This window comes from Canis aureus, chromosome 29 (genome assembly GCF_053574225.1).
Source record: "Canis aureus isolate CA01 chromosome 29, VMU_Caureus_v.1.0, whole genome shotgun sequence".
Classification (NCBI taxonomy): domain Eukaryota; kingdom Metazoa; phylum Chordata; class Mammalia; order Carnivora; family Canidae; genus Canis; species Canis aureus.
Genome location: NC_135639.1, coordinates 26,395,158 through 26,414,261, shown reverse-complemented (window position 1 = coordinate 26,414,261; position 19,104 = coordinate 26,395,158). Strand labels below are relative to the sequence as shown.

General features: G+C 50.7%; 2 protein-coding genes and 1 long non-coding RNA gene across 4 annotated transcripts; 1 reads left to right on the top strand and 2 right to left on the bottom strand.

Moving 5' to 3' along the window:
• Positions 1 to 45: 45 nt before the first annotated feature.
• On the bottom strand, positions 46 to 7,594 carry CUEDC2 (CUE domain containing 2). The gene is made up of 9 exons (XM_077877865.1): positions 7,539 to 7,594; positions 1,933 to 2,019; positions 1,442 to 1,585; positions 1,283 to 1,344; positions 1,067 to 1,194; positions 799 to 981; positions 605 to 666; positions 463 to 523; positions 46 to 380 (listed from the first exon to the last, which is right to left on the bottom strand). The coding sequence occupies exons 2-9, from the start codon at positions 2,004 to 2,006 to the stop codon at positions 234 to 236; spliced, it is 861 nt and encodes a 286-aa protein (XP_077733991.1). The 5' UTR covers positions 2,007 to 2,019; positions 7,539 to 7,594; the 3' UTR covers positions 46 to 233.
• Positions 1,933 to 18,789, bottom strand: C29H10orf95 (chromosome 29 C10orf95 homolog). 2 transcript variants are annotated; one of them, XM_077877869.1, is made up of 3 exons: positions 18,553 to 18,789; positions 17,691 to 18,398; positions 1,933 to 2,019 (listed from the first exon to the last, which is right to left on the bottom strand). In XM_077877869.1, exon 2 carries the CDS (start codon positions 18,377 to 18,379, stop codon positions 17,720 to 17,722), a length of 660 nt encoding a protein of 219 aa, XP_077733995.1. In that variant the 5' UTR covers positions 18,380 to 18,398; positions 18,553 to 18,789; the 3' UTR covers positions 1,933 to 2,019; positions 17,691 to 17,719. The 2 variants fall into 2 exon arrangements, with proteins under 2 accessions (XP_077733995.1, XP_077733994.1); XM_077877868.1 differs by having other exon boundaries at positions 17,691 to 18,789.
• LOC144301206 (uncharacterized) lies at positions 7,605 to 12,438 on the top strand. Its single transcript, XR_013367998.1, has 5 exons — positions 7,605 to 8,095; positions 8,326 to 8,495; positions 9,454 to 9,522; positions 9,980 to 10,014; positions 10,773 to 12,438. It is a non-coding gene; the product is annotated as an uncharacterized LOC144301206 (long non-coding RNA).
• Positions 18,790 to 19,104: the final 315 nt, after the last annotated feature.

Here is a 19,104-nt window from a genome sequence, read left to right as displayed (position 1 = left end):
CAGCACCCCAGTTCTGAGCAGAAATGACCAGAATGCACTCACACCTTCCTGGGGCCACCTTTACTGTGCCCGTGGGCAGCTCCAAGAGGAGGTTAACACTGTGGGGCAAGAAATTGGAAAGCAGAGTGGAGAAGGGGGACAGGAGTTAGAGCGGGCCCTGTGTGGGGGTGTAGGGCTCCTGCATCCCTCTGGGATCTGAGCCTAGAAGGCTCCGGCAGAGTCTGGTGAATGCCTTAGTGGAAGCGGTACTTTCTGGCTGGCTTGAGGTTGATGTATGTGGCCTTCATCTCCTCAGCCTCAGGATTCCGCACATCTTTGAATCGCTCCCCTTTGGTGCTTACTACTTGGTTGTCGATGTACCGGATCAGCTTCTTGGGGGCCTGTCAGGCATTGGGTAGTGAGCAGCAGAAACCAGGTAACAGTCCACCCACTGCACACCTCTAGCAGCCATAACCCTCTCACCTCCCTGGGAGCCATGGGCCGATGAATCTTCTGATCCTCTGCGCTATCCACCATCATGTACCTGCCAAAAACTGGCTGGGTGAAGCTCCTGCCACCCTGGGAAGACCCTCTAAGGGTCTAGCCCAGCCCAGCCCAGACTCACTTCTGCAGGATGAAGGACTTCAGTTCATCCTTTTGGGGGCCTCTGAGTCGCCTGGGCAGGTCCTGCAGAGAAGGGAAGCCTAGTCTAAACCCTAGGGCACCAGCAGAAGCAGACAGGGATAGGCTAGGGGCAGGGACTTAACACTAAGGTGGAAAAGGCTATTTGGGTTGAGGGGGATGTCTCGCAGAGGATACCTGGTTGGGGCCATCCCAGGCTGGAGGCCCCTCCTCCTTCCCCTCTACAAGCATCTGCACGGCTTCTTCCAAATCTCCTCGAGCTTTGGCCAGCACCCACTGGGCCTGCTCCACTGAACAGGTAGGGAACACCTCCAGGAGTACATCCACCCCCGGCAGCAGCTCCTCCTGAGCACCAGCTGCCTGTGGGCATAGATGTTGACAAGAAGCAGTACTTCCTTCTTTCCTGGCCCCTAACTCTCTCACCAGTACCCTCCTCTACCAGTACCTCATCCTGGGTGTCTCCAGCAGCAGTAGAAGCCCTAGTCTCTTCTTTGAGCTTTTCAGGCCGTTGCAGGGGCTCGGGGGAGATGGGTACCTGACCTTGGACCTCAGAGCCCTGTGGTTGCAGGTTCTCTTAAGGAAGCAGATTGAGTATCAGGTTTGCCAGGGTTTTGTGGGGTGGGTGTTATGAATCATCCAAGTGCCCAGTCCCCAAACTCACCTTTGTTCCTGGCACCACTCAACTGCCCTGAGAGCTTCTGCATCATGTCCCCTATTGTACCCCTGAAAAGACAAGGAAAGTGATTAAGAGGACAACTCTGCCCACCTTCCACAATCAGCCAGTCCTCCACCCCCTCTTTGCCCCCCAGCCAGCTCCCACCTTGGGATGTGAGCAAAGCCAGGCACATAGGCCTCCATCATCTCAGTGAAAGCCTCCATATCGAAGTTCTCTTCTGATGGTCCAGAGGGGCCCAGATCCTCCAGGACCCCGAGCACATAGGAGAAGATGACCTCATCCAAGCCGCTGCAGGAAGGGGACAAAACAAGCCCTGGGTAGGACACCGGTACTTCCAGCACCCCCACTTAGCCTGAGACTCAAGCTCTCAGCTTCACTGGGTCCATGAGCCAGACTTCAAGCTTTGAAGCCAGAAAGTAATCCACCCTGCCACAGAGCTTTGGTTTCCCATCTGTCCAGCAAGGTGACAGAGACAGGTTAAGATGTAAGGCCATACCAGCAAATCAGAATCAGCTCTTTTCCACCTTAGGATTAGAACTGAGAGCTTCCCACATTAGTCTGCCCAGGGCCCCATATGCTGCCCATCAGCTCCAACACTGACACTAGCACGATCTTTCTAGGAGAGCTGCTTCTACCTGAGGTCAGCCTCTGGGAGGTGCGTCTGGACGAAGGCAAGGAGGGCTGCACTGACAATCCTCTCCAGCTCCATGCTCTCTCCTCTTCTGGAAGGAGAGAAGATGTAGGTTTGTCAGGCCCTCTTCTGTCTGCCCCTACCCACTAAGGCCCAGGGGCAGCCAGCTCCTCCCTCGTGCCCTGCTGTGGAAAACACTTGTTGATGTTATCCATAGCTTCCAGCTCTGCAGCCTTGCCCTGCTCCCTCAAGCAGAGCTACAGCCCCCTCCCTGCCCATCTTTCCACCTCCTTTAGCCTGAGAGAGGGCTCTGACCTGTCTCTGGAGAAGGCCTCCACAGTGGTCCCCTCTCCCCCCAACCTCTCCCCATCTCGCCACCCCATTCCCCAGCAGCAGGCCCAGACCCTCTGGCAAGAAGCCAAGGTCTTGGGGTCACATGCCTCCTGGCTGAGGAATCCCATCATTGAGAGGGTCACTTGGCCCTCAAGTTCAACCACAAGGGGCCCATTGTCCAGCCACCCCAAGGAGCAGGCCTCAGGACCTGGCACAGCCTTCCCTCGGCCAGAATGGGCCGCCCACCCACTGCACAAAGGGGCTTTTCTGGATATGGGGCTCTGATGGAAGGGGAAGTCTTTCAGAAATTCTCTCTTCCTGCCCAATCCAGCAGCTTGGAGCTATCTACAAAGCACTTTCCATCCTTCTTCCCAAAGCCAATGGAGTCCTACAAGATCTGGCCTTTGCCTGCCTCTCCACCCTCATCACTCATTCCACTCCTGCCTCACCAGCCTCTTTGCTAGTCCTCAAACTTCCCCAGCTTCTTCCTATCTCCTCCAATATCCACATGGTTCATCCCCTCACCTCCTCTTATGCTCTGCTCAAATGTTGCCTTCTGAGAGAGACCTTCCCTGACTAACCTACCAAAAATAGGTATTTCTTATACTCCTAATCTCTTACCCTGCTTTATTTTCTATATAGTACTTACTACAGCTTAATGTTATTTTATGTTTGCCTATTGTCTGACCTCCCTCATAGACTGTAAGCTCTAAAGTGCAGGGGGACTTTGTCTTATTCATTGGTGTAACCCCAGCACCAAAATGCTTGTACTTAGGAGATGTTCAATAAATACTCATTGGTCTATCTCATTCCTATCTACATACTTTTGACTCTCAACAGTCTATATGTGGGAGTCAGGAACACAAAGATGGTAATGAATGGCTCCACTCCCACAGGTCCAAATGTCAGCTCATCATCCCACTCAGAAGTCTCAGAGGTATCTCAAATTCCACCTACCCTACAGTCATAATATTTTCATGATCGGTGTACATGCCCCCTGCTATTTCACCCGACCACTCACTCAGCAGCCAAACCTGAAACTTGGGAATTACCCTTGATTTCACCCTCTTTCAACCCCATCTCTGCACTCAGCCAATCCAATCCTGTTGATTCTATTCCCTTATTAGTCTCCTTTCTATCCATTCTCCCCAGCTCATCTGGCTTCTGCTCCAATATCTCTACCAAAATTTCTCAGTCCAAGGTCATGAGTTACTTTTTCAGGTTTTGGTCTAATTAGGTTGAACCATATAAGCTTGCCAATACAGCCTGGTTTTGATCTACAGGAAGGAAGGAAGGGACAGAGGGAAGGAGGAAAAGAAGGAAAGAAGAAAAAGAGAGAAAAGGCTATTTCTTATGGTTTCACCTAATATTTGCCTTTTCAAGCAGTATCAGTGTTGGCTTCTGAGGCATCACACTCTCCTTCTTCTCCAACCATCTCTTCCTGGGCTCCCTTCCCTGTCCCCCTCTCTTCTGCCAGCAGGAAAGCTCAGGCTCAAAGCTGTTCTTCCTTTCTCCTTGCTCTGCACCCCATCTCTAATCTGGGCCCACATCTTTATGAACCAACTCTATGTCACCAATCCCCAAATCCTCTAGCACAGTACCCTCCTCTGAGCTACACATTTGCATATCTTCCTCACTGACCTCCATGTGGGTGACTTAATATGTCCCAAACTGACATTCTTCCAACTTCTTTGCTCCTCCAAGGCTGTCATCAGTAAATGCACGTGCACCTACCCAGCTGTTCTCCCTGCAAGTCTGAGAATTATCCTGACAGCATCCTATCCCTTCCAGGCCTTCCCACATCCAGTCACCAAACCCTGACCATCACCTTTCAACCCATGTGCTTCTCTCCATCTCTCCTCCCATTCTGCTCCACTTCTTGCCTTCACTGCGAGAGCCTCCTAACCCTTCCCCTTACTACCATCTTTCCCCCAAGAACCTATTCTTTATAAAGATCATGATTACATTATCTGTACAAAAATCATGTTTTTCCTGTTTAAAATCTATCACTGACTTCCCCCTTCCCTTCTGATTAGCTCAGATTATTTTTGTGCCCTTCAGTTCCTTACCCCTGCATCTCTCCAGCCTCACTGTGTACCACATCCTCCCTGGATCACTCCCCTCCACCCTGGCTTTCTTTCAGTTTGCCAACATTCAAGCTCTTTCATGGCAAGGGCCCTTGCACAAATTGTTTCCTCTGCCTGGACAACCTTCCACCTCCACCCCTTCACTTGTCTAACACCTTCTCACTTGTAGGGTCTCAGTTTACAATTTTCTTCCCCAAGGGACACTGCCCTTGACCCTTGAGAATTGCTTTGGTCCCCTCCATCTTACACCCTCCTTGCAGACTGTGCTTTCATTTATTTCGCAGTACCTTTCATAGCTATAATTAAGCAATTATTTGGGCAATGTTTAATGTTTCTTCTAGTTGTTTCATGAGGACAGGGACTACACTCCTGGCTTGTTCACTCAGTATCGTGTGAAGTAGGATACTCAGCAAATAGTTACTCCTCGCTTTACAAATGAACTGAAGCTCTGTGAGTATAATGATTTGTCCAACATCACTTGGCTGCGCTGTGGTAGTTAAGATTTAAATCCAGGTCACCTAGCTGAGTGTATATTCCAAGGGATGGGGGGGGCTCTCAAGACTCAAGGGGTTGAGACAGAGCTACAATCTATGATCACAGTTCCTCAGTCCCCTGAGTAGCAATATAGTGTTGCTATGACAGCACAGGGGTCACTTTGAACAGCAAGACTAAGAAGCCCTAGCCTATTGTGTATGTGTGGGGAGATGGCTGCCTCTTGCTCCAGACTCTAGCATGGGCCCTGGAGAGGAGCAGAACTGCTCAGGGCAGCCTGGGTGGCTCAGCGGTTTAGCGCCACCTTCAGTCTGGGGCCTGATCCTGGAGACCCGGGATCAAGTCCCACAACAGGCTCAAGTCCCACATTAGGCTCCCTGCATGGAGCCTGCTTCTCCCTCTGCCTGTGTCTCTGCCTCTCTCTGTCTCTCATGAATAAATAAAATGAGTAAAATCTTAAAAAAAAAAAAAAACTGCTCAGACCAGGCATGCCAGATACTATTACGCAGTTCCCCCAAGAGGTCAGCCCTCTGCAGAGACCTACACTCAGCCCGGGTTTTTTTTTTTTTTTTTTTTAATTTTTTTTTAAGATTTTATTTATTTATTCATGATAGTCACACAGAGAGAGACAGAGAGGCAGAGACACAGGCAGAGGGAGGAGCAGGCTCCATGCAGGGAGCCCGATGTGGGATTCGATCCCGGGTTTCCAGGATCGCGCCCTGGGCCAAAGACAGGTGCTAAACCGCTGCGCCACCCAGGGATCCCATAGCCCAGGTTATATCAAATCCTGGCTGCTGTCAGTTGCCTGGAAACCTCTGCTGGGACAAACGTTGCTGCAAGAAAGTCTAGTTTCTAGGGAAGTGTTCAGGGATGTGTTTGATGCCTCTTGGTTTCTAATCAAGGTCTGAGGGCCAGGGAGTTACTGGAAACTCCTTAGTTTCTCCTTCTTTGTTCCCCCAAAGAAAGTCTTCCTCCCCTAAGCTTTTGCTTTAGCTTGTCTCCTAAGGCAACACCCCCCCTTCTATTCTGGGGCTGCCCAAATTTTACCCAGCCTTTAAAGCTTGCTGTGCACTTCTTTCTTTCTTTTACCCTTCTCCATCCCTCTAGCCTTCCTCAGCATTGCTTTCCTGCTCAGAGGCTTCTTATTACTAATATTTCTCCTCCACAGTCCCCGAGTTAGGGAAGCTGGAGCCTAAGCAGCCAGCCTTCTCCAGGGTAAGAACATGATTTTCATGAGACTTTCCAAATTCTGGATGTAGTCTACAAAGCTCCATTACTTCCTTGAGGCTCAAATCAGGGCTTACTGGTTAGTGGTGTCCATGGAATGTGATTGTCATCCTGTCATAAGTCCTGTTTAAATACCTCTGATAGGGACACCTGGGTGGCTCAGAGGTTGAGCATCTGCCTTTGGCTCAGGGCATGATCCCAGAATCCCAGGATGGAGTCCCACATCGGGCTCCCTGCATGGAGTCTGCTTCTCCCTCTGCCTGTGTCTCTGCCTCTCACTGTGTGTCTCTTGTGAAATAAATAAAATCTTTAAAAATAAATAAATACCTATGATAATGGTAATAATAGTTCTATGTATTTTATACCTATTAACTCACCCAATCCTCACAATAACCCTAAAATATAGATACTAATATTATTATACTAACCCATTTTACCCAAAAAGAAATGGAGACATCGAAAGGTTAAGTAACTTGCCCAAGGTCACACAGTAAGTTAATGGCACATTTACATCTAAGCAGTCTGACTTCAGGACCCTTACTGGTAACCACTAGGCTACACCACCTCTCATGAAGTAAATGATATAGTTTAGGCCCATGTGCCGATCCTCCTATCTTGCCTGGCTGGCCCTCCTGCCTACCTCAGGATCCTTGCTTACACCCTTCTCCCCCACTCAGAAAGTCTTTCCCTCTGCCTCTCATTCTGCAGAACTCACTTTCTTCCTGTAGCCAACCCTGGCTACCCCACCCTCACTGCCCCCAGGTGGCCTGAGAGCTCTCCAGGACCAGGCACAACCTTGGACTCTCCCATGCCCAAAACAGACCCTCTGGAAAATTTTAAGTGAGACTCGGGGAAGGAGCACCGTGTTGTTCCCTTGGGGGTGGGGAGGTGCTCAAGGTGGAGAGAAAGCAGAAGGCCATGTGGAAGGAGTCTGGGAAGCAGTGTGGGCATTCAGAGGGTCTAGCACGGAGGTCTTCACTGCTTTCTCAGCCGCTATGAAGCCCAGCTCCTGGAGCCCTCTAGTCCCATAACACGGGTTCCAGAGGACATCATTGCCCCTGTTCTCCAAGTCAAGTCTTAGAGGCGCCAAGGACACTTAGGGCTACAAGGGATTCTGGCATCCAAAGTCAGGCGGGAGCACAAACGGGGATAGTGGGGTGCACAGGAAGTGGGACCGCGATCTTGGTCCACCCTTGAAGCGGAGCTCCCACAAGCTAGCGGGGTACCCATAAGGGTCCGGAACAGTGGGCCCGGGGGGAACCGGGATGCGGCTGCAGCCCTGGGGAAACAGGACTAGAGAGGCCTGAGGAAGCTGGGATGTGCCTTGATACAGGCCACGGCGAGAATCAGAGATGGGGGGCCGAGGGGCCCCAGGGAGTACCATGGGGGGACACACAGGACCGGTACCCTGGGTTAGCAGCGTTCTCTGCGACTCTCCTAGCCCTGGGCCGGGGGCCGGAGGGGAAATCACCTGCTCCGACGGGCGCCGCCGGCGACTTGTCCCGCGCGGTGCAGCTCTCATCCCCCAGCCCCACCAACGAGATCAAAGGCGAGGCCCAGAGCGGTTCTCTTTCAGAAACGCTGCGGTAGCCATTTTTAAGAAGGGCAAGTGCCCACAACCGGGCGGGGCTTCTGGGCCCGTGCTCGTTTGTCTCGGGGTTTGGACAGGCTCCCGCAGCGGCCATGTTTGTTGCGGGTTGGGAGGAATTCGGCGTGGGTCCCGCCAGTGGGTGGAGTCTCAACGGCTGACCGTAACCCCGCCTGGTTCCTTATCAGCTGCGAAAGACCAAGAACCTTTCGACCCCACCCATTGTCTTCCCGTCCGCCTTCCTTGCCCCCAAATCTCCGCCCTCAAGTCCCGTAGCTTCCTCCTCTCTCCCTGTCTCTGCGGTCTTTCCACAGACCTGGCTCCCTGATTGGGTCTGGTGGCCCCTACACCCAGAATCCGGTGCTCTTCCCAAATCCCAGTGTCTCTCCCCGTTTAAGTCCAGTCTAGGCTCGAGGTCCATCATCCAGTCAACTTTTTAGGTGATGACTTCCCCACCATACCTGTCCCCTTTGCCTTCCCTTAACAGCGATGTCTCCCCCAAGATTAGCGTGGGTTATGCCGTCTGGGTCTTGGGACTGAGGAGCGTCTTTTGGGCAGGGGTAGAGGGGAGCAGATGCTGGGGCGGGGAGGGGGCGGTCGACCTGAGCCCAAATCCAGGACAGTCTAAAGGCCATGCCTACACCCAAGACCTTCATGCCCGTGTTGGCAGGACCTCTCATTTAGGACAAGACCATTGAATTCCAGGACCCAGCAAGGCCTCATCTGCTTCTTTCTGTTCCTGCTGCCTCAGCTTCCAGGTGCCATCCTCTGAGGAGACCCACAGCCATTCCTTCCCAGGACTCCCGCTGGGGGTCAGAAAGGAAAGGGTTCTCTTCCAGGGTGAGCTAGCCCATCCCCAATCAGCAGGGATGAGCCTCTCATAAGGTGCTGGGTACTCAGCGACTGTCCTTGCCCTCAGGAGCTCATGGTCCAAGGTAGAAAGTCCCATCCTCTCTTATTCCCTAAGGGCTGAGGTAGTGCCAAAATATGGAGAAAGCGGGGTTCACTGCTCCCTCTTCCCTTGCTGCAGGCTTCCACCTCCCCCCACCAGGGTCCTCTGGCCTCAAAGAGCAGAACATTCACGGCTGGAGGGAAGAGGGCAGGAAAGGGGAGGAAGGAAGGAGGGAGCGCGTTTGGCGTCGCGTCTCCCATAAAAACACTGCCGCTGCCAGCCTGGCGCTGCTAGGGTTAATGAGAGGTGGAGAGACAGCAACTTTGAACTCCAGCTAGGCTGGCCCCTGGGAAGGGGGGTGATGGGCAGTTCCATCAGCCCCAGCCTCTACCAGCCTTTTAAAGGCTTGGCCATCCCTCCCTCCACCCCCTCCCTGCCACCCCATCTCCTCCTGCTTCATTGCACAATGCTGATGACTCTTCTCTCCCTACCACCCCCATTACGGGAACTTTCAGGTTTCCTCAGTAGAGCTGTCCCTAATTCTGGCCCGAGATCCCTGCAGCCATCCCTGTGTGCCTTTCCCCCCACCCCTCTGGCCTGTTTCTTGGCTGGCAGTGAATGTAGCTAGATATCATCAGAAAGAACTTCCAGAGCTTTGGGAGAAGGATGATGGGAAAGACCTCTTAGGGGGAGCCCCTTGATTCCTAGCTCAAATCCGGAAGGGTCCCAATTCTGTGCAGCAGGGGTTTGGTTCTGGGGTCAGAGGACAGAAGGCAGGCAGAGGAAAGGGACTGCCACCGACACGAGGACACACACAAACTGTAAGGAAGGGGCTCAGGGACACTTGTCCTGCTAGGCATTCCACAGCTGGCTGGACCTCAAGCCCCTGATTTTCTGTCCCCTCAGGTCTCAGTCTCTCCATCCCCAAGATGGGAACAGACTCCACCTGCTAGAAGCTACATGGGGTGAAGGAAGGTGACATAATGACCCCTCTTTTCCGATCCCCTCAAGTGGGTTTTGCAGCCTAGGCCACCTCCGCTGAAGGGAAAAGCTAGAAGCCTATGCTGAAGCTTCGCCTAGCACATCAATTCCCCATCTTCCAACCCCAGAATGAGAAATTGGGCTTGAATTAGGCATAAAGGGCTGATTTCCCAGACCTTAAGGGCAGTGATAAAGCCCAGCTGGCTGGTCTCAACAGGTGGGAGGGACTCAGTTAGAGACTGAGGTGAGGAAGGGGACACTTCAAAAGGATGGGGAGAAGGGAGCAGTCCCCGCTCTTGCTTGAGGTCAGAAAGGGCTCTCTGGGCAAGGTGCCCAGCCCTCCCACACCTTCCTCCTTTCTCAGAAGAGCCAGGATGGGGCGGGGGTGGGAGTTGGCTGGGGCAGGGAGGGGGCCCTATTTAAGGAGCATTCTCTAAGAGCATCACTGCAGATCCAGCCTTAGGAGCAAGAGAGGAGGCTTCATGGGTAAGTGTGGGCCCTTGCTCACAACTCAAGCAGGGTGGGGGTAGGGTGGCTCCTAAGCTTGCAGGCTTGCCTTTCCCTCTCCAGGGATAGGCTGCAGCTCTGCCTGGTGAAGGGGAAGAGCATCCATCCCTCAGTTTAACTCTCCAGAAGTGAAAGTGTGTTTCAGGGAATTTGGGGGATTCATATTTTAGGGGTCCCCTTTGGCTCAGGAAGCCTCCCAGTTTCCCGAGAGATGCCCTCCTCGGTGTACATATTCTGGCTCTCTCCCAGCCCCCAAATCCCCCTGGAGTACCTCTCCACATCTGGCCCCGCCACGAGCACATCTGGGCAAGAAGTGATTCCACAGTACTCATGGAATCCCTGCCATGGCCCTGAGACCTTCTCATATCCTGTATCAATCCTATTGGAATTTAGAAAGCCCTTGCCCCTTTCCCTGGGGATGGGCCCTGTTTTTCAGCTGTAAGCTCAGACCCTCTCTGGGATAGGAGGAATCTTGAGATCACAGGTTCCTCCTCTGACCCACCATGAGATTGGGGGGAATTCACAGAAGAGAACACAGGAGGGGAAGTATCAAGGCTGAGAGAACGCTGGCCACCTGGCTCTGAGAACTGAATTCCATAGGCTGTGAGCTTGAGCAAACAGCCTAGGGACTCAGTTCTGGTGCCCGGCTGTGCTCTACCGTCAATATGGAGGCCATGGGGAAGCTGCTGGCTTGGGCTCACAGCATTCCAACCTTTTGCCATTTTGCTTTCCTCCAGGCACCAGCCAGATCTTTTAATAACTTCAACTTGGGCTACCCTTCTGTTCAAAGACCTCAATGGCTCCCCCAAGCCCCTTTGTCATTAAAGTCTTTCACAGTATGGCTTCCACTTAGCTTTCAAGCCAGAGATTCCCTTGCTCATTTGCCCATTAGAGGGCAGTCATAACCTGCCCTCTAATGAAACCCCCGTTGCTCCCTGCTTCTGCTGCTTTTACTCATGCTGAACCCTCCTCAGTTCTTCTTGGGACACCTCTTTCCCATCACTGTCTGTTGGGATCCTATACATCCTTCACGAAGTCTCTCTGAGATGCCTCTTCAAAGAAGCCTGCCTCAACTTCCCAACAGTGCAGATGATCTCCTGCAAATCTTCTATACTCCTCTCTAGAGGGGCTTGCTCATTCATGAGCTCCATAACATCTAGTCCTGTGTTTTGTACCTCATAGCTATTCAGTAAATATTGCTTGCATTTTGCTAAGTGTGGCTAATGTATGAAGAGGCAGTTTGGCCTAAAAATTAAGGTACAGTCAGATTTCCCAGATGCATTATCCATGTGTGACCTTGGTAAGCTGTCGTCCCTATAGGCCTCAGTTTCCTCCTCAGTAAATGGAAAAAATAATTATATGGACATCAAAGTTTTGTGAGGCTTAAATGATTTGATAGTTTCTGTTCAGGGCTTTAACATAGTACCTACACACAGTAAGTTCTCAGTTAAGTGTGTGAGTTTATTATGATTCTTATTATCTTCCCTTAAATAGAATGTGAGCTACCCCACTGGGAGGTAGGATAAGGCTTAAAATTAGCCAGAGTTTATTGAGTGAATGGCTCCAGACCAGATGCCAGGGTCAGGTAAGGGTGGGGCAAAACCAGGAGGAGGCCAGAGTTTGGTGGCCCAAGCCCTGCTGAGATCCAGGAGTTCTGGATAACCTTGGTTGAGTCACACTTTCTCTCTGGCCTTGGATTCCCAGCATAATGTAAATTGAGGGGATTGGACCGGGTGAACAGCAAAGTCCCTGGCAGCGGAGATGTTTTATGAGTTCTAAGCTTCTAAGGGTTAAGTTCAAATAAAAGATCAAAGAAGGAGGCACCTAGGCTCCCTGCAGGGCTCCCTTACATCCACAGGGCCTGGAGCAAGCACTGGGATTTGGAAAGATGTGTATGGCAGCATGCTGGACTGAGATGAGTGGCTGTACTTCCTTCAAAAAGCCTGTAATCAGGCTTGGGACCCTTCCTTAGTGGGGCTGGGGGTAAACTGATGTGCAACCTATGGGCATTTCTAGGGCAGAAGTGGAAGCCCTGGGGAGAAATGTCTGTGAGCAATGCAGATTGTCAGAGATGGAGGAAGTTAAGAAACTTCAAGGTCTGAACCCAAGAGGAGAGAGAAGTAAGGAGATAACAAAACACATTTATTGTGACATGAAACTCAGGATTTAGGTGAAACCTGCCTTGTTTCAAAAAAGGCAGCCCAGTGGCGCAGTGGTTTGGCGCCGCCTGCAGTCCGGGGTGTGATCCTGGAGACCCAGGATCGAGTCCCACGTCGACCTCCCTGCAGGGAGCCTGCTTCTCCCTCTGCCTGTGTCTCTGCCTCTCTCTCTCTCTCTATGAATAAATAAATAAATAAAATCTTAAGAAAAAAAAAAGGATTTGAGGAGACTTACTGGCATGCAGATAGTTCTCCAAGATTAAAATTTAACACATAAAAAAAAAAAATTAACACATAGACATAGCTATGTAATACATTTACTACTTTTTGACCCAGAGAGTCAATTTACTTTTTTTTTTTTAAGATTTTATTTACTTGAGAGAGAGAGAGCAGGAGCAGTGGGGAGGGGCAGAAGGAGAAAGAATCTCAAGCAGACTCTCCACTGAGCAGGGAGCTGGATGCAGGCGGGAGGCATGATCCCAGGACCCCAGGATCATGACCTGAGCTGAAGGCAGATGCCCTCTTAGTATTTTTATTTTTAGTTAGAAATTATTTTAAACTTACAAAAATTTTGCAAATACTGCAAAGAAATCTTGCTTATCCTTCTTCCAGATTCACCGTTAACCTTTTGCCATTTTGCTTTCTCTAATCTACAGTCCTTATTCAAATCTTGCTACTTGTCCCATTAATGTCCTTCTTAACAGCTTTCAAATAAGAATCCAACACAGGATTATGGGTTGCATTTAGTTTTCATGTCTCTTAGTCTCCTTTGACCTGAAAGAGCTTTTCAGCCTTCCTTTGTCTTTCATGACATTGATATTTTTTAACAATAAAGACCACTGTGGTTGTCTGTTTACATTTATCTGAAGTTTCCTCATGATTATGTATTGCTGCTGAATTGATGTTGTGTTTTCTCAGTTTAATATATCATAAAGCACATAATGTCGATCTGTCTTTATGTTAAAGGAAAAAATTTTCAAGACACTCATTAGATGGTGAGAAAGACTTTATTCAAGAGGAACCACTGCAGTGCACTTCAAGTGTTGTCTATCAATTTTCCCTACAATTCTACTAGGTTACTATTTTTTTCTTTGTAATTAACAAATATCTTCTTGGAACATACTTCAAAACTAAATAAACACTGTTTCTCATCAAACTTTTACCCATTCATTTTAGTATCCATGAATGATTCTCACCAGGATCAATTATTATTGATTGGAGACAGATTTTCTGACCTCATTATTCCTCCTGCTGTGAGCAAGAGCTTTCCTTTCATATTTGTTTAATGTTAGGATGTACGTAATAGCTATTATTTAATCAGTAGGTAATAATCTGTTACTGTGATTTTTTCTTTTTTTAAAGTTTTTTTTTTTTAATTTTTATTTATTTATGATAGTCACAGAGAGAGAGAGAGGCAGAGACACAGGCAGAGGGAGAAGCAGGCTCCATGCACCGGGAGCCCGACGTGGGACTCGATCCTGGGTCTCCAGGATCGCGCCCTGGGCCAAAGGCAGGCGCCAAACCGCTGCGCCACCCAGGGATCCCATCTTTTTTTAAAGATTTTATATTTATCTATTTGAGACAGGAAGAGCGCACATGTAGGGGTAGGGGCAGAGGGAGAGGGAAAAGCAGGCTCCCCACTCGCTGAGCAGGGAGCATGATGCTGACCAGGGATCATGACCTGTGCCCAAGGCAGAAGGCAATGCTCAACCGGCTGAGCCACCCAGGCACCCAACTGTGATTATTTTGATGCTTAAATTGTCCCTGATTTAGCCAGTGGAAGTCCCTTCAAACTGGCTTCTTTGACATTTCTGAACAAATCTTTATTTTACGGCACAAGACATTTCAGGCTTATCTTATACCTTCTTGGCTACAGCCTCGGAAGCAGCTTTTCCTGGTAGGCCTGGTTCCTTCTAGTGGAGAATGAAATGTGGAATCAAAGATCAGGGTGCTGGCTGTACTTGTTGCTACCAGTGCTCAATGGCAGTGGTTAATGATTCCATTTCTAAGACTTTAGATTCAACAATTGAATACTTGTGAACAAAAATGCATATTCAAGGACATTCTTTTTCTCCTCACCCTCACTACTTCCAAGTAAGACCAAGCCACCATTTGATTTTGTCTATATTACTTTAAAAGCCCCTCCCAACGAGTCTCCCTATTTATGCAATGGCCCCTTTACAGTCTCTTTTCCACACAGCATCCAGAATAATTAAAAAAAAATTCTGATCACATTCTCTCTTGCTCATAACACTCCATCCACTAAGAATAAATCCAAAATTCTCAGCATGGCTTCAAGGTGCCACAGGATCTGCCATCATCCCTAACCTCACTAACCGCCACTTTCTTGCTTGCTCACAGGACAAGGACACTCCAGCCACGGGCCTGTTGTACCTGCTTTTCTCCCCCAGGTATTCAAATGGCTTGTGAAGGTCTTTAGTAAGTCTCCACTCAAGAATCACCTCTTCAGAGAAGCCTTCCCTAGCTAATCTATTGAAAACAGCACCCTATCACTTAATCACTGTCTGACATTATTACATCATATGTTCACCCATTTGCTTGTTATCAGTCTCTCTTTCTCTGTGTTACATCTCTTAAGTAAGGGGCATGAGGGCAAGGGCTTGTTTGGTTCTCTCCTGTAACCCCAGTCCCTAGAATACTGCCTGGCATATTGGAGATTCTCAAATACCTGCTGAAGGAATGAAGATAACTTTCATTCCTTGAGGCTTTTTTTTTTTTTTTAAAGATTTTATTTATTTATTCATGATAGTTACACAGAGAGAGACAGAGAGGCAGAGACACAGGCAGAGGGAGAAGCAGGCTCCATGCAGGGAGCCCGACGTGGGACTCGATCCTGGGTCTCCAGGATCGCGCCCCAGGCCAAAGGCAGGCGCCAAACCGCTGCGCCACCCAGGGATCCCTCCTTGAGGCTTTTGCACCTACCATGTCCTCTGCCTGGCTTCTTCCTCATCTTTTTCTTTGCACAGCTAGCTTTGTCACATTCTTTTTTTTTTTTTTTTTAAGATTTTATTTACTTATTCATGAGACACACACACACACACACACACACACACACACACAGGCAGAGACATAGGCAGAGGAAGAAGCAGGCTGGCTCCATGCAGGGAGCCAATGTGGGACTCCAGGATCATGCCCTGAGCTGAAGGCAGACACTCAACCGCTGAGCCACCCAGGTGTCCCATGTCACATTCTTTAGATCTTGGGTGAAAGGCCACTTCCTCAGAAAACTTCCCTGTTTACCTTATTCTAAGCTCCACGACCACACTTGCATTTCCTATCTCAGCCTCTCATTCCTGCTGTAGTACTTATAACAACTTTCCTTTATCTATTTGCCTGCTGCCTCATCTCCATTTCTCCTTCTATAATGCAAGCTCCATAAGGGCAGAAACTGTCATAGTTCTCATTCATTACTTTATCCCCAGGGCCTAGAACAGTTCCTGGCAAATAATAGGCACTCAAGAAATTTGTTGGATGGACTTTTGACTGGAAAGAATCCAAACAGTATAGAATTTTGGGTGGCTGTTAAAGAATGAGGTAGCTCCATGTGCACTGGCATGGAATGATGTCCAAAATATGGTAAGATGTAACAGGTAAAACAGTACAATTCCTTTTATGTAGTTAATACTATGTGCACAGGAAAAGGAAAAATAATAGCTTGGACCCTACTAATCATTTGGGGATAAGGATATTAAAAAAATTTTAACTTCCTATTTTATATATTTCTGTATAGCAAAATATTTTTTATTTATTTTTTTAAATATTTTTTTAAAGATTTATTTATTTATGATAGACATAGAGAGAGAAAGAGGCAGAGACACAGGAGGAGGGAGAAGCGGGCTCCATGCCGGGAGCCTGACGTGGGACTTGATCCTGGGACTCCAGGAACCCGCCCTGGGCCAAAGGCAGGCGCCGAACCGCTGCGCCACCCAGGGATCCCTACGACATCTTTTTAATAACCTCATGAGATAGAGGTCCTAATACTATCCCTATTTGCAACGTAGAAACTGATTCAGGGGCTTTAAGCAATTTACCTAAGGTCACACAGCCGACGCATTACACTACACCACCTCCCTGTTTTTATAATTAAAAAAAAAAAAAAAGGACAGGAAAATAAGATGAAACTAGGGGTGACCATTCAGGATCCAGGTTTTACACAAAAGATGCTATGCAAATTTGACTCTGAGCTCTCTAGAAGCCAGGGCAAAAAGAAAAATATGATCAGTTATGAGATCCTTGGTGCTTCCAAGATAAAGGTAAACCACTCATCAGAAGAAACACTCTTCCCAAGTGGTAAGGCTTGCAAGCCCTTCCGTGAGGTTCATAAATACAGCAATATATTCAGTCGAGTGGTGTATGGCTTCAATAATTACCTGTGTACCCAGGCAGCTGTTGGCCATCTAACAAAAGGAAACTCAATGAAAGCAATTCCACAAGGAGCCACATTTGTACAGCCTGGGCATCAGATCTGGAGTCTTGCCAGACCCATAGTCAAAATTGGATGTGTGGCCTAACCCGCCAGCAAACTCCTGGAATACTGCAAACTCAGCCCGTTAAAGACTGTTAGCAAGAATGAGGAGAAAAGAAGTGACATGAAACTTAAATTTCAAACCTAGTGAATTTTCTAGGTAGGCTGGGTTGATTTTATGCTTCTTTTACAGATAAAGAAACTGAGGCTCAGAAAGCCTAGTTACAAGACTAGAAAATGTCAGTTAAAGCCCTAAATCTATGTCTTAGGCATTCCTTCCTCAGCCACGCCTACCACCCATGCTACAACAAGAGCTTATGTCCTCAAGACTCTCTCCGTGGGTGGCAGGCCGCGGGACCTGGTGCACTGCCGGGCCTAGGTGCATGTCGTCCGCCACCCTGAAACACAGCTGCTGGAGCAGGGAGCTCGGCCCAGCCCGGCGCAGCCCGTGCGGAGACGGGGAAGTAAGGCTCACATTACAGAGATGAGGAACATCCCATCCCCACCCCTCAAACAGAAAAATGATCTCGAAGCATACACTTGACTTCATTTATTTACTGTTCCCTACAATCTGCCGAGAGGTGGGCCCTCAGCTTGGAGAGGAGCTTGGGCAATTCGGGGAGCTCTGTGAGACGCAGGAGAGGGGAAGGGAAAGTGGGGGCTTGGTGCCGGGCAGGCTTCTAAGACCCGGAGGAGGAGGGGCGGGCGAAACAAAGGGTCCACGCCCCTCTTCCAGCTCACACCCACGTTTCCCAAGTCCGAGTGGAAGGGAAGAGAAACAGGACACCCGCCCGAGATGTTCTGGATCTCTTCTGGCCCTTCCCCCGCTATCCAGCAAAAACGCGAGGGAAATTAGGGAAGTGCAGCAGGTGGGCGGCGTGTAGGCTCGGTAAAAAACGAAAGCAAAAAGCGAGGTGACAGGTGCACCGGCGCCGGCGCGCCGCGGAGGTCTCCCCAGTAGCGGGCGGGAGGCGGCGGGCGCAGGGGAGGAGAGGCGCGCGCGTGCTCACCGGGCCGGCCGCCGGGCCCTGCGGCGTCCTCAGCTCGGGCCTTTCCTCTTCCTCCGGCGGCCACACTCCGCCGCTTCCGCGGCCGGGCTGCTGTCGCCGCTGTCGCCGCTGGCGGGCGGCCGCAGCACGCGCCTCTGCACACGGTACTCGTGCTCGCGGACGCGCGGCGCGGCCCGAAGCAGGAACTGCCCGCCGCGGTAGGTGACGCGCACGTCGGTGCGCGGGTACGTGCCGTACACGCGCCGCAGCTCCCGGCGCACTAGGTCCGGCAGCTCGAGGCGCGGGTCCAGCGCGCGCTCCACGCGGCCCCAGCGCAGCTCGGCCTGCTGGCTGGCGCCCTCCGGCCACGGGGCCTCGCGCCGGGCAGCCGCGCTCCCCTCCGCCGCGGTCCCTCGTAGCGATGGCCCCAGGCAGCCTGGAGCGGGGAAACGCGGGCGCAGGGCCGCGGCGTAGGCCTGCGGGAAGGCCCACGAGGGCGGCGCGGCCGCCAGGGGCGCGCCCGGGCCGTGGAAGCAGTGGTATTCCCGCGGAGCCGGCCACTCACCTGCGATCAGGCGGGGGGGCCGGCTGCAGAAGCTGTGAGCGTGGATGGGGGGCAGCAGCAGAGGGCCAGTCAGGTAGGCATAGGGGAGGGGCTGTAGGGGAGGCCAGATGCCTTCCCCGGGCGCCAGGCTGCTGAAGGAGTACATGCTGGGAGCTGGTCCGCACCTGCAGTGGGAGTGTGTGGGGAAACCCTTTGTTCTACCTCCACTACCCATCCCTGGGGCCTTGTAACCCACAGTTCTGGTTCACAGCAGGAGCCCATGCACCGCGCCTGATGGTTTTGGGGAACTCTTCCTAAGGCATTCACTTTCCATCTCACCTCTTGTCCCAGGGCTGGGCCGAACCCCTGGCTCTCAGTAGGCAGTAAGGACCCAAGGCCTTTTCGAGCCCTTAGCGGTGAAGTGTTCTTCCCAGGTGGTTCCCCAGTCGTCTCCTTCAGCCCAGGGGAGCTGGTCCCCAGCATTTGGGGGAGCCAGAGAGGTCCAGAGCAGACTCCTCACCACTTTTTAGTGGCACTGCTCTCCTCCATGCCGTGCGTGCCTCAGCCACTCCTCCCGGTTTCCAGGCAAAGGGAAACACATTTTGCTGGCCAGAAGCCAGCTAGTCTGTGTCTACGCTTGGTGACACTTCTGGTCATACCCACCTGCCCCAAATGGTGAGGCCTGTGCTTAGGGATGCCCTCACCACTACATTACTGAGGATATCTTGGTGCCCTTTCCAATTAGCCACCTGTTCCCGGCACCCCATCCTCCCAGCCCTTCCAAATATTCTAATATTTGAGTGAAGCTCCTACATTAGGCACTGAATCAAGTTACTTATGAGCATCTAACTTTAAGTTTGTATAAACCCTAGGGAAAAAAAAAAACCCTAG

Excerpts from the sequence above, each read along its gene's own strand:
- CUEDC2 (XM_077877865.1), bottom strand. The coding sequence starts at position 2,006 with ATGGAGCTGGAGAGGATTGTCAGTGCAGCCCTCCTTGCCTTCGTCCAG. Across the intron at positions 1,586-1,932 it reads CTCCCAGAGGCTGACCTCAG|CGGCTTGGATGAGGTCATCT; the intron begins GTAGAAGCAGCT and ends CCCTTCCTGCAG. Across the intron at positions 1,195-1,282 it reads GAGTGGTGCCAGGAACAAAG|AGAACCTGCAACCACAGGGC; the intron begins GTGAGTTTGGGG and ends TGCTTCCTTAAG.
- C29H10orf95 (XM_077877868.1), bottom strand. The coding sequence starts at position 18,448 with ATGGGTAGTGGAGGTAGAACAAAGGGTTTCCCCACACACTCCCACTGC.